This window comes from Scyliorhinus canicula, chromosome 17, assembly GCF_902713615.1.
Source record: "Scyliorhinus canicula chromosome 17, sScyCan1.1, whole genome shotgun sequence".
In the NCBI taxonomy this organism is placed as follows: Eukaryota; Metazoa; Chordata; class Chondrichthyes; order Carcharhiniformes; family Scyliorhinidae; genus Scyliorhinus; species Scyliorhinus canicula.
The window spans coordinates 14,707,776-14,722,410 of NC_052162.1; the positions used below are offsets into that span (position 1 = coordinate 14,707,776).

General features: G+C 49.9%; 1 protein-coding gene across 2 annotated transcripts in view; it reads left to right on the forward strand.

The window, feature by feature from the left end:
• The window catches only part of si:zfos-2326c3.2 (mitogen-activated protein kinase kinase kinase kinase 4), a 335,482-nt gene that overhangs the window by 174,920 nt on the left and 145,927 nt on the right, over positions 1-14,635 (forward strand). For both annotated transcript variants that reach the window (XM_038775018.1, XM_038775019.1), the window contains exons 8-10: positions 2,949-3,003; positions 7,037-7,115; positions 13,295-13,470. In XM_038775018.1, the coding sequence (XP_038630946.1) occupies positions 2,949-3,003; positions 7,037-7,115; positions 13,295-13,470 (310 nt within the window). The remainder of the gene's footprint in view (positions 1-2,948; positions 3,004-7,036; positions 7,116-13,294; positions 13,471-14,635) is intronic.

The following is a 14,635-nucleotide window of genomic DNA, read 5'->3' on the forward strand; positions in this document are numbered from 1 at the left end:
GTGATGTCAGAGTGTGGGTGGAGCTGGGCTGTCTGTCAGCTTTTTACTTTCGTTTTAGGCTGCTTGCTGCAAGATGTGTTTTAGTTTCGCTTTCAGTGTTGCAGCCCCACCTCCGCCAGGAGGAATTACCGACGGCAAGGTTCACTTGTGGTATTTCAAATTGGGAAACAGGCGCCGTGGCTACTGAGGGAGAGAGAGGGGGTACGGAAAATGTCCAACATCACTTTAGTGTGCTGACAGTTGTGCCGCTGGCCGGGGGACTTCTGCTAGGGTCCGGAGGGGTAGCGGGTTCGGCGAGGAGGTGGGCCATTGGGTCTGGGTGGACGGCCATGGAACACCATTTCCACAGCCAGCAAGGCAGCCATACGGCTGCTCACGCCGTTGCTCACGCCGTTGACTGCCCACTGTGAACATCGCGGCATGGGTCATATGGGTCCCACCAGGCCACCCCCTAGGTACCCTTTGGCCCCAGCCAACCCATCAATGGGATGGGCATGCTCCAGCGCAACCAGTGCCACCTTCTTGGCTGGGATGAGGGTATGTGGGAAGTGGAGTGCTTATATTCAGCTCCCTGCTTGTCAGGCTCTCCAGCAAATCACACAACAGGATTTGTTGGAATTGCACGAGTTCTGTGCCTGTGCCAACCCATTAGGATGTCCTGAATCATTCAGGGAACGGCCCCGCTATTGTCAACATAAAACCCTCGTGATTCAGTCCCGGTGTCAGCAGCTAGTCTCTCAAACAAAGAATCCGCCAAAATGTAAATTCAGTGTTTTATTCAACTCGATGGGTCAAATCACAATAATTCAGAATTATTACGGTACAGAATGAGGCCGCTTGGCCCAGCATGTCTGCACAGCTCTTCAAATGAGCATTATGACTTTGTGCCATTCCCCTGTATTTTCCCCGTATCCTTACACATTGTTTCTATTCAAATAATCATCCAAAGCCCTCTTGAATGCCTTGACTGAACCTGCCTCCATGATATTTCCAGGCCGTGCATTCCAAACCTGAACCACTTGTTCCATGAAAAATACTTTTCTCACATCATATTTGCTTCTTTGCAAACCGGGGGCGAAATTCTCTGACCCCAGCAGGGTCGGAGAATCACCTGGGGCCACCAAAAATCCCACCCACTCCGTGGCAGAGATTCTCCGCCACCCGGGAATTGGCGGGGGCGGGAATCACGCCCCTCCGATCGGCGTGCCGTCCGCGTCGATCGGCCAGGACCCTTCGGCGATTCTCCGGCCCGCGATGGGCCGAAGTCCCGCCGCTGGTAGGCCTCTCCCGCCGCCGAGGTTTGAACCACCTCTGGTGGCGGCGGGATCAGCGGTGCGAGCGGGCCCCCAGGGTCCTCGGGGGGCGACCGGACCCTGGGGGGTGCCCCCACGGTGACCAGGCCCGCGATCGGGGCACCCCGATCCGCGGGCGGGCCAGTGCCGTGGGGGCACTCTTTCTCCTCCGCTGCCGCCACGGCCTCCGCCATTGCGGAAGCGGAAGAGAATCCCCCAGCGCGCATGCGCTGGTGGTGAAGTCAGCGGCAGCTGACGCTGACGTCACCACCGGCGCATGCGCGAACCGGCGAAGGCCTTTCGGCCAGCCCGGGCGGTGGGCCTGAAAGGCCGCTGGTGCCGGTTTTGGCGCCAGTCGTCATGGTGCTAACCGCTCCGGAGCGGGCCTAGCCCCCAAAGGTGTGGAGAATTCCGCACCTTTGGGGAGGCCCGACGCCGGAGTGGTTGGCGCCATTCCGCTACGCTGGGACCCTCCGCCCCGCCGGGTAGGGGAGAATGCCGCCCCATAAGTCACTGCCTTCCCGTTCTTGATCCTTTTACAATGGGGATCTGTTTCTCTCCGTCTACTCTGTCAGCACCCTCATGATTTTGAACATCTCAATCAGATCTCCTCTTCGCCTTTATCTCTGCAAGGAGAACAGTCCCGACCTCTCCAATCTATCCTCATAACTGAAGTTTCTCATCCCTGGAACCATTCTTGTAAACCTCTCTGAATAATAATAAAAATTATCTTTATTATTGTCACAAGAAGACTTACATTAACACTGCAATGAAGTTACTCTGACAATCCACTAGTCACCACACTCCGGCGCCTGTTGGTACTCTGAGGGAGAATTCAGAATGTCCAAATTACAGCAAATCTTTTGGGAGGAAACCGGGGCGCCCGGAGGAAACTCACTCAGACACTGGGAGAACGTGCAGACTCCGTACAGACGGTGACCCAAGCCGAGAACCTCTGCACTCTCTCCAATGCATTCACACCCTTCCTCTAGTATGGTGCCTAAAAGGGGAACATATATGATTCTGAGGGGGATTTGAGAGAGTGGATTCTGAGAGGATGTTTCCTTTTTGGCGAGTTTGGAACTAGGGGGTCACACTTTAAAAATAAGACATTTAAAACCGAGATGAAGGGAGCTTTTTTTCTCTCAGTTGGCTATCATTGTGTGAAGTTCACCTCCCCAGAGGGCAGTGGAGACTCGGTTATTGAAGCTGTTCAAAGCTGAGTTAGTTACAAGTTGATCAACACGGAAGTCAAGGGTTAAGGGGTTGGGGGGCATGGGGGAAGGTGGAATTGAGACCACATTCAGGTCAATCATGATCCTATCGAATGGTAATGGAATCCCTACAGTGCAGCAAGAGGTGATTCAGAATGAAGGAGCAGGCTGGAGGTGCCAAATCGCGTACACCTGCTCATAATTCTTGTGTGCTTGTGGAGACTGAATTGAGTTCCCAAATAGATGGGGTTATTCCCATTTTGTTCAAGTACACTTCCTGGATTCACAGTGATTGATGTCTCATTGTCCACAGTTTAGCCTGCCCACAGTTTAGCCTGAGGGCAGTCGAGTATTAATCGCTATGGTGACCACCATTTCCCCTATGTTGCTCCTGATTACAGTGTTTGACTTACCATTCATTCTGTTATTTCTTTCCCCACAGAGTGACGTGTGGTCATTGGGAATCACGGCGATTGAAATGGCAGAAGGGGCTCCGCGTAAGCAACATTTTGCAGCTTGTATTTAATGGCTGGTGGGAAATTCCGGCTTTAATAATAATCTTGATTGTCACAAGTAGGCTTACGTTTACACTGCAATGAAGTTACAATGAACGCCCTCCCTCTGTCTCTCTCTCTCCCTCATCACCTCTCTCTGTCCCCTTCTCTTTCTCCCTCTCCCCTTCTCCAGTCTCTTGTGAATTTATAACATTTTGGATTATGCTTACCCTACTTAGTGACTAGTTTATGTTAATGGCCCTTGTTTTGGACTTTGCTAAAAGTGAAATAATGGCCCAGGTCTCATGGTCAGCGGTGATGCTGAGGATTCTCGCTGCTGATTATGAAGATAACAGACGACCATACCTTTCTGCACCTTTGAATCACAGAATTTACAGTGCAGAAGGAGGCCATTCGGCCCTGCAAGTCTGCACCAGCCCTTGGAAAGAGCACCCTACTTAAGCTCATGCCTCCACCCTATCCCCACAACCCAGTCACCCCATTTTTGGACACTAAGGGCAATTTAGCATGGCCAAGCCACCTAACCTGCACATCTTTAGACTGTGGGAGGAAACGGAGCACCTGGAGGAAATTCACGCAGACACAGGGAGAACGTGCAAACTCCGCACCGGCCAGGAATTCGGTATCCAAGCTGGGAATCGGACCTGGGACCCTGGAGCTGTGCTAACCACTGTGCTACCGTGCTGCCCTTTGCAGCCATGTCTTCCTGTTCCACATGCAGCAGTGATGTTCAAGCACCGCCATTCACTGAGAACACCAGCAAAGAGTAGCAACGGAGAGGACATACCCACTTTTTATCCACTACACCCCGTCATTCTCAGTTAAACTTTTAAAGGTCTGCAAGTCTTGGTGAGAGAGTGGGTGAGGGAATTGGACAGTGGACGAGGGAGTGGCAAGAGGGCAAGGGAGTGGCAAGGGGGCAAGAGAGTGGGCAAGGGAGCGAGAGAGAGGGTAAAGGAGTGAGAGAGTAGGTGAGAGATAGAAGGAGCGGCTGAGGAAGCGCCAGAGATGGCGATGAAGCGGGAAAGTGGCCAAGGGAGTAAGAGAGTGGGTGACGGAGGGACAGAGTAAGCCAGGGTGAGGGGAAGTGGACAACGAGCAAGAGAGTGCGCGCGGAGCGAGTGTGTGGATGAGGAAGGGAGTGAACAAGGGTATGAGGGAGTGGGAGAGTAGACGAAGGAGCAAGAGAGTGGGTGAGGACCGTGCAAATGAGTGAGGGAGCAATGGAGTGGTGGGGGAGTGAAAGAGGGGATGAGGCAGCAAGAGTGAGTGAAGCAGTGGCCGAGGGAGGGAGGGAGTGGACGAGGGTTCAAGGAAGTGGGCGAGGAATTGAGAGAATGGGCGAGGGAGGGAGGGAGTGGGCACTGGGGTGGACAAGGGTGCAAGGCAGTGCGAGAGTGGGTGAGGGAGCAAGAGAGGGCAACGGATCAAGAGAGTGGGCGAGAGAGTGGACGGGAGAGTGAGGAAGTGGGGGGAGAAGCAAGATAATGCTGAGGAAGCGAGGCAGTGAACAAGGAAGCATGAGAATGGTTGAGGGAGTGGGTGAAAGTGGGAGGGACTGGATATGGGTGCAAGCAAGTGGATGAGGGTAAGAGAGAATAGATGCAGAGTGGGCGAGGGTGCAAGAAAGTAGCCGAGTGAGTCACTGTACATGAGGGAGTGAGGAAATGGGCAAGGTTGGGAGTGAGGGAGTGAAAGAGTAGGCGAGGGTGCCCGGAAATGGATGAGAGAGTGAATAAGTGGGCAAGGAAGGGTCGAAGCGGGCCTGGGAGTGAGGGAACGGGCGAGGGAGCAATAGAACAGGTTAGAGAGCAATAGAGCTGGCAAGGGAACGAGAATGCGGGGGTGAGAGTTGGTGTTTGGGATATGGACAGTTGGGTCAGTAGGGGTGAGCAGCGGGCTGGGGGATGAGGAATGGGGTGAGCTGTTAGTTGAGAGGGGATGACCAGTTGAGTTGACAGGCATGCATGGAGAATGGTGGATTATGGGGCTAACTCCTCCGTTTGGGAGACTGCCGGCGGAGCTGGATTGGGCCTGATTTACGCTCCCACTAGGACAAAGGCGTGGGGCTGCCCCACAATGGGAAACCCCATTGACTAGCCGGCGTAATGGAGCATCCTGCCAGCGGGGTGAAACTGAAATGTGGCGCGGCGGAGAATCCAGCCCCAAGACTTTTTAAAAATTCATTCGGGGCACGTGCGCATCGCCAGCATATATTGCCTATCCCTAATTGCCCTTGAACCGAGTGGCCTACCCCGTTTCAAAGGGCGTTTAAGAGTCAACCACATTGCTGTGGGTCTAGAGTCACATGTCGGCCAGACCAGATAAGGACGGCAGATTTCCTTCCCTAAAGGACATCAGTGAAGCAGATTGGCTTTTACAATAATCGACAATGGTTCCATGGTGTTGATTAGACTTTAAATTCCAGGGGTGGGATTCTCCCTTACCCAGCAGGGCGGGGTGTCTCGGTGGGACGGAGTGGCGTGAACCACTCCGGCGTTGGGCCGCCCCAAAGGTACGGAATCCTCCGCACCTTCAGGGGCTAGACCGGCGGCGAAGTGATTTGCGCCCCGCCGGCCAGCGTGGAAGGCGTTTGGCGCCACGCCATCCGGGGCCAAAGGGACTCCGCCGGCCGGCGCGGTTCTGCGCATGCGCGGCTGCTGACGTCATCCCCACGCCTGCGCAGGGGTGGGGTTTACCTTCATGCTGGCCATCGCGGAGACCTACACGGCCGGCGAATAGGAAAAGTGTGCCCCCACGGCACCGGCCCGCCCACGGATCGGTGGGCCCCGATGACGGGCCAGGCCACCATGGGGCACGCACACACACCCCTCCTCCCCTCCCCCCGGGGCCAGATCGCCCCGCGCCCCCCCAGGACCCCGGAGCCTGCCCATGCCGCCAGGTCCCGCCAGTAAGGGACCTAGTCCAATTTATGCTGGCGGGGCCTGCATACAACGAGTGGGACTTCGGCCATTGCGGGTCGGAGAATGCCATAGGGGGCCGCTGCGAGCGGCCGCTGACCGGCACAACGTGATTCCCGCCCCCGCCGAATCACCGGCGCCAGAGAATTCGGCAGACGGCGGGGGCGGGATTTACCTCGCCCCCCCCGGCGGGGAGGTCGGAGAATCCCGCCCCAGATGTTTATTGAGTTCAAACTTCACCATCTGCCATGTTGGCATTCGAACCGGGTTCCCAGAGCAATAACCTCGGTCTCTGGATTACTAGTCCAGTGATAATGCCGCTGCCTCCCCCTCCCGATGAGTCCTGAAGCACAACAGCGGAGGATATATTAACGATCACCCTTGTTGGCATTGTGGGATCTGGCCCATGTTCTTCAAGCCTTCCCCATAAAACGCCTCCATAATGTTAAAGATGAATCTATTGTCATCAATGCTCCAGTGGGGCTGGTTTAGCTCACTGGGCTAAATCGCTGGCTTTTAAAGCAGGCCAGCAGCACGGTTCAATTCCCGTACCAGCCTCCCCGGACAGGCGCCGGAATGTGGCGACTAGGGGCTTTTCACAGTAACTTCATTGAAGCCTACTCGTGACAATAAGCGATTTTCATTTCGTTTCATTTCTTGTTCACCAAGACTGCCATGAACGTGGGGCGGCATGCGGCACAGTGGTTAGCACTGGAACTATGGCGCTGAGGACCATGGTTCGAATCCCGGCCCCTGGGTCACTGTCCATGTGGAGTTTGAATATTCTCCCCATATATGCGTGGGTTTCACCCTCACAAGCCCAAAGGTAGGTAGGTAGATTGGATTGGCCGCACTTAATTCCCCCTTAATTGGAAAATATATATAATTGGGTACCCTAAATCAAAAAAAACTGTCATGAATGTGTAATGAAACTGATTCTTCATGGTATTGGCTGACCCAGATTCCAGTTGGTACCCATGTGTGCACCAGCTGTACTTCGTGAAGTTTTGAATTATTTGTCACATTGGAAAAATCATTCATCATTATTGTTGCTCCTTCGCTTGTAAAAAGCCATCCCTTTTATTCTTTTCCAGCCCTCTGTGATATGCACCCGATGAGAGCACTTTTTCTTATTCCACGGAATTCTCCACCAAAGTTGAAATCAAAAAAATGGTAAGGCTGTCCAATGTTACTTTGGAGTAGGATGGAATCATGTACGTCAATGAGGCTGGACTGGAATCATGTACGTCCAGGCTTAGCACTGGACTGTTTGGGCAGATGTCAGGAAGTGACACATCACACAATGGGCAGTGGAAATCTGGAACTTCCATCCTCACTGAGCTCTTGAGGCTGGGAGTCAATTGAAAGTTTCAACATTTTTTGTTGCACAATTAAGCGTATCTGAAACTGAGGAGTTATGAGGGGGATCTCAGCAATGAGTCCCGAGGGGCTGAATGGCCAACTCCTGTTCCTATATTGAATTACGGGCTACCTGAGAGCAAAGGGTTAATTTTTCCCAAGAGATAGATAAGCCAAGCTCCTGGCATTACACTGTGGGTTATAAGTGGGCATTGCCAGTGTACTGCTTGGGCAGTAGGGGCCTGATGATTAGAACATACAGTGCAGAAGGAGGCCATTCGGCCCATCGAGTCTGCACTAACTCCCACTTAAGCCCTCACTTCCACCCTATCCCCGCAACCCAATAACCGCTCCTAACCTTTTTGGACACTAAGGGCAATTTAATGGCCAATCCACCAAACCTGCACGTCTTTGGACTGTGGGAGGAAACCGGAGGAAACCCATGCAGACACCGCACAGACAGTGACCCAGTGTGGAATCGAACCTGGGACCCTGGCACTGTGAAGCACTTGTACTACCGTGCTGCCCACAAAAGTATGTGTCAGAAGTGGGATTCGAACCCCCACCTCGAGTTGGAGACTAGAATACCCAGCTTATCGCGGAAGGACTTTACTCCTTGGGTATGGCGCCTCAGACCACTCGGCCATCCTGACACCCATACAAATTTATTGTAATGGGGTTCCAGACATTGAACATCAGGTTTCCCGCTGCATCACTGTCGGGGGAGAAAGGGTGGAAAATCTAGTCATGCCATTGCCTCGGCCTGAACCGTGATTTGGGCCTCTTGCAGGATTTTCTGCTCCTGTCACCGATTCCGCCCAATGAAACTGAGAGTGTAAAATCACCCTCCCGCCCCCATTTTTCTCTCCTCGGATGCTGCCAAACCAGTTTTTCTAGCATTTTCTGGTTTTAATCAAGATTGTTTGACTGTTTCCAAGGGTCATTTCTCATGTAAGCTGTAAAACTCTACCCATTTAATTTGTCGACTTGGCTCAGTTAGTGACACATTTGCTTGAGCATTCAAGGAATATGGCTTGAAGCCCAGTTCTATAATCTAAGCTGACAGTTCTGCACGACACTGTGGGGTGCTGCATTGTTGGAGGTGTAAACTTCCAGAGGAGAACTTAAGCCAAGGTCCCATCTGTCTGGTCAGACAGCAGGAACAACCCCATTCGAGGGGGAGCTGGTCTACCTCCTGGTGACTGAGCCAAGTTTCCTCCCTTAGTCAAGTCTCAAATAAAGAAAACAGACTAACTATCCATTCTTCTGATTTGATGGAACATTGCTTAAATAGCACTTAAAGCTACATTTCAAAAGTTAATCACACTGGCTTGGAAGCGCTTTGAGATTTGCTGCGGGCATGATAAGGAGTCTATATTGTGAGGGTCCTTCCCGCAGATTCCCTTATTTCCCTCCTTTATTTTTTTGCCATCATCATTTTGATCCATGGATGCTAAATGGACATATGTATACTTATAAGTCGAGCAGGGGTAGAAAGGAATTCAAAAGTTACAACAGAGAACACTCTGCTAGTTTGCACAACAGAACTCAGGCTTTGTGGCACCCGAGTGATGGAATTGGACTTGGTTCGATTGGTTGGCGGGTGGCCAATGAATTGGCCAAAAGGCCATATTCTGATCAGTAACTGGTGGTGGTTGGATCCTGCCTGAGTGCGATGATTTCCAAGAGACCCAAGGAAAGCAGAGTTGAGACCTGGACACATAGAAACAAAGACCTGTTTTTCTCTCTCCTCTCTTTTTCTCTTTCTCTCTCTCTCTCGCTCTCTCCTAATTCTCTCTCTTTTTATCTCTGTTCTTCTCCCTCTTTCTCTCTCTCTCTCTATCTCTCTCTCTCTTTCTCCCCACACACACTCATTTGAGCCAACAAAATGGCACTGGTTGTGCTGGAGCGTGCCAATACACCTAATAGGTCGGCTGAGGCCAGAGGGCACCTAGGGGGATGGCCTGGGGGGAAAGCCTATGTGACCTGCAGCCCTAGGTTCACAGCGGTGTGTGCAACTGCATAGCTGCCTTTCCAGCTGCAACGATGTTCCGTGCCCATCCACCCCGACTCCACAGTCCACCTCCTGGTCACCCCCGCTGATCCCCAGGCCCTGGCAGAAGCCCCCCCCCCCCCCACCCCCGGCCAGCAACACAAGTGGCAGCAAACTATGGTGATGTTGGACACTTTCTGTACCCGCTCTCTCACTCAGCCACTGCTATGCCGGTTTCATGATTTTTAAAAGTACAAGTGAACCTTGCCATCGGGAACTCGGTTTATTGGAGGTGGATAATCGTGGAGGCCCCGGAGAATACTGAATCAGGCCCGCTAATGAGAAACAAAAAGTGTCTACTCCACGTGCGTTTCAGACTGCATTGACATTTGTTGTCGAGGTGACAGAGTACAGTGACTTGGTGTCAAATTGGCACCTGCCGCGATTTTAGTTTCATTTTGCTATTTCGGCATCAGCCATCGGAGAATGCCACCCTGTTATTCGATCCTATCCTTATGGGCAGCTGAAACCGGATACTGCCTCATCTTCCTCGATTGCAACCCGTGCGTCAGTGACACAATGAAAATGTGGCTATGTCAATCACTGCCTACCGCTCACCTTTAACCCCTGCCCTCCATTTAACATCTACAGGCAGGTACCATATCTATTAATCAGGTTAAATTCATTATAAGTCAGAAGACAAGGTAGGTGGGATGCCGTGTGAGGTCCAAAACTGCTTCATGGTTGAGAGGTTCCGTTTAAGTGAATCATGATGAATAGAGTATTGCTTGACTCTGATGAATCGCGTCACAACCTGACCCTGCAGAGCCTCTGGCACATGGTTCAGCCAATTACTTGGAATGGACCGTTCCGCCTGACACACCTCTTCCTGCAAGAAGATTCCCGTTGCTTCCATTTTATTTATTTATATTGTTTGAGTTCCCGGTCCGACCAGAAAAACACGACAGTCTGCACTGTCAGTATATCCACGACTCTCATTAAATTGCCTTTGTGTCAATCTTGCTGTGGCTCAGTGTAAAACCCACTTACCTCTGAGGCGGGAGGTTGTGACTTTATGTCCCATACCAAAGGCTGGAGTATCGCAATCCAGGCGGACACTCCAGTGCGCCACGCTGTGGGAGGTAACGGATTTCAGATGAGGCATTAAAACCGAAACCTCACCTGGCCATTGAGCTGGAGGTAAAATGTCCCATCACACCATTTTTTGCAGAAGAGCAAAATCTAGTGCCCTGGTCAATTTTCAACCCTCTACCAAAAGAACTGAAACAGATTATCACGTGCTCAGATTACTGTTTATGGGACCGCACTGTGCCTAAATTAGCAGTTGCTTTATTGGTTGTAAAATGCTTCAAGACATCTTAAAGTCTTGAATAGTGTGTGTGGTATAAATAAAAGTCTGTTCGCCAATGGGCAGTGCAGTTTTGGAGGGCTGGCTAAACCACACTTCTGTTTTCTTTGCCCCGTGAATCTGTTCCATTTTTACTGTAATCAACAACTTCTGTAAAGATGTAGAGGTGCATTGAGGCCACACTTCCTCTTTTGAAAATGTAATTAGAGTGTAGTGATTTCAGGGAGATAGTTTGCCTTGGGGAAATCTTTATGCCTGAGTTTCTTCCTTAATGATTTTTTTTTAATTACTGTCGCATTTTTTTATCGTTGTGAATAATAAACCTCAGAGCTAGACTAATCTAAATTTAGAAGTTTGAGATGATGTGCAGATTTATTGTGTTAATTATGTGGGACTGGACGTTTAAGGGTTGCCATTTTTTTTTCATGACTTTTATAAGGAACCTAAATTAAATCATGGGTTTGAACCATCAAATCTGATTTAGGCTGAGATTTATACTTGCATTTTCGAATACAAGTAAGCAAGACGATTTCTGGCAAGGAATGAACCTTGTCTGATAAGATGACTTAATAATACAATCTGCAAGCTAGTGTCAGCAAATTTATCATTCAAATGCTTGAAGAGTTTATAACAAATGCTACTTGCCACCGTTTTAACAGAGATATTGAGCTGCTTCTTTTAAATCAATGTCTCCATTAAAATAGCAGGGAGAGGAGTTTGACATAAATGTGTTTGGTGTTTGTCCCACAACATTGTCCAAGGTAATTTGTGTAAAGAAACTGGCATGTTGAAATAGCAGCGTGGCCTTCAGATCTTCAAGCTTGTTTCAACATTCCATTCGATCATGAATAATCTGTATCAGTTCAATTTACCCACCTTAACTCCATATTCCATAATAGCTTTAGACAATAAAAATCTAACCATTTCAGTCTTGCAAGCTCCAATGGTACTAACGTTCCTTTTTGAAGGCTGGAATTGAGATGTCTACCGCCCATTTCATTCGGTGAATGGGAATAACATGAACATTGAGGGAGGCTGTAATTCTCAGCCCAGCAACATTTATTGAGGCAGAATATGCAAAGCTTCTTGAATCCCAACAAACATGGCTGGGATACAGTTTAAAATATGCTTGCAGATGAATGTTGGAATCCTGGGAAATGGTGCTTCTTGGTTTCATTCCTAAATGGCTTCCCTCTTCTTTTAAGGTCAACATAGAACCCCTACAGTGTAGGAGACCGTTCAGCCCATCGAGTCAGCACCAACCCTCCAAAGGAGCACACTACCTATGCCCAATCACCGTCCCTAGCCCCGTAACTCCACCTAACCTTTGGACGCTAAGGTGCAATTTAGCATGGCCAGTCCACCCACCTAACCTGCACATCTTTGAACAGTGGGAGAACCACGAGAAACCGAAGGAAACCCACACAGACACTGGGAGAATGTGTAAACTCCACATAGACAGTCACCCGAGGTCTGAATCAAACCTGGGTCCCTGGTGCTGTGAGACAGCTGTGCTAACCACTGTGCCACCGTGTCACCCCAAAGGTACTTTGCTCTGGATTTCCCTTTCACAGAAAATAGTTTCCTTGTTCACTGATCTACATTGGCACTCAGTCAAGCAATGCCTCAGTTTTAAAGCTCTCATCCTTATTTTCAAATCCCTCCTAGTCTCGCTCCGCCATATCTCTGAAATTCCTTCAGGCCCTACAATTCTCCAAGATAGGCGAAGGAAAAACACCTTTGGGTATTCCCATCAGAAAGCTTTGGGACATTCATATTTAATTATGGAGGTTGAACAAATGTGGAAGTAAGACTGTAGTCCAGATTTTTACCACACTGAGAACCTCTCCATTGTGGCAAAAATGTCGCATGCAGCTAGAAATCCTCACTCCCGCCAACCAAACACAGCGAATGGGATTCTCCCAGCCCTGGGCCGGGCTGGAGAATCCCCGCGAACAGTCCACGCTGCCCTGACGCTGGCACGCGATTCACCGCAGGGCGGAGAATCGGCGCCATTGGCGACGGCATTGTTGGCGCGGTGCCGGTCGTGGGCCGCTCTACACAGCTGGCCCGGATGGGCCGAGCGGCCGTAAGAAAAGATCCAAGTCCCGCCGGCGCCGTTGTAACCTGCTCTGGGCCGGCGGGATCTCGCCGTGGAAGGGTCGGGTGGCAGACTGTGGGGGGTGGGAGGGGTCCGACCCCAGCAGGGGGCCTCCAATGTGGCCTGGCTGCCCTGTAGGGGCCAGCATTAGTACTGGGAGCCGGCCGTTCAAGCCTATGTAAAAAGCGACGGCGTTTACGACGGCGTGGTCACTCTGCCGCGGGATTGGAGAATCCCACCCAGCATGTTCCATGTTCGGGGGCAGTGGTGGAGTCGAGCAGGTATTTACATACACTTGATTTGCAGACGCAGCTGTTCATGTAGATCATCGGTTGCTTCCACTGAATTGGGCATTTAGTCGGCCGAATTGTCAAATGCTATTTGGTAAATTGGAAGATATTCTCAACTAAACAGAGAGAATTCTTTGTTGGGCCACTAGTCTTTGCTGAGTCAAGAGACGATTGCAACATCATTCATATACTTAGACATAACAATGCCTTCATCACTGAACTTTACTTATTTTGTTTTAGGTCGAAGAAATTTATTAATTTTGTAGAAAATTGCCTGGTGAAGAATTACTTGGATCGAAACACCACAGAAACCCTGTTAAAACATTCATTCATCCGCGATCAGCAGAGTGACCGTCAAATTCGCATTATGCTGAGAGATCATATCGACAGAACCAGGAAGAAGAAGGGTGAGAAAGGTATGCAACTCCTTTTGTTTTTGTACTTACTGTTTCTGACCATTGCAGTTTACAAGTTTCATCCAGCCGCTAGTATGTAAGCGGGTTGCTGGTATAATGGTTGTGTCACTGACACGAAACGTAATCTAGAGATCCTAGGCTAATGGGTGGCCTCGTGGTTAGCACTGTTGCTTCAAAGTGCCAAGGTCCCAGGTTCGACTCCCGGCTTGGGTCACTGTCTGTGCGGAGTCTGTACGTTCTCCCCGTTCCTGTGTGGGTTTATTCCAGGTGCTCCGATTTCCTCCCACAATTCTCAAAAGACGTGCTGTTGGGTGAATTAGGCATTCTGAATTCTCCCTCCGTGTACCCGAACAGGCGCCGGAAGGTTGCGACTTGGGGCTTCTCACAGTAACTTCATTGCAGTGTCAATGTAAGCCTACTTGTGTAAATAAAGATTATCATTTATTGCACTGGGGACATGGGTTCAAATCCCACTGCAGTATACTTTTAAATTCAATGACTAAATCTGGAATTTTACCCTTATCCCAGTAATAGTGATCATGACAATTATCATCGATTGTCGGAAAAACTAACCCACAGAGTTCACAAATGCTCTTCAGGGGAGGAAATCTGCTGTCCTTGCCCGGTCTGGCCTATATGTGATACCAGACCCACAGCAATGTGGTTGACCCTTCACAGGTCCTCTGAAATGACGTGGCAAGCCACTCAGTTCAAGGGCAATTAGGGATGGGCAACAAATGTTGGGCTTGTCGGTGACACCCAGCATCTTCAATTTGTCAAAGACGTGCATCATAAAGACTGAATTCCTTTTGAAGACATTGCCCTATCAAATAATGGGAAAATGTTAATGTAATTTCTTGTGTAAATCTGTTATGTTTGGCTTGCAATTAACATGTTTAGGTAAACATATTAGACTTCCAAATCAGCAACATTGATTGAATGGAATGTATTGGTTGTTTTTTTCAGATTTAGTGATTGGTATAAGAAATTTCAATTACTGTAAAGCCTGTTTTAATATTTGGAAACTATTAAAATGAATGTATTTTTTAAAAAAAAAAGAAACGTGGGCAGCATGGTAGCATAGTGGTTAGCACAAATGCTTCACAGCTCCAGGGTCCCAGGTTCGAATCCCGGCTTGGGTCACTGTCTGTGTGGAGTCTGCACG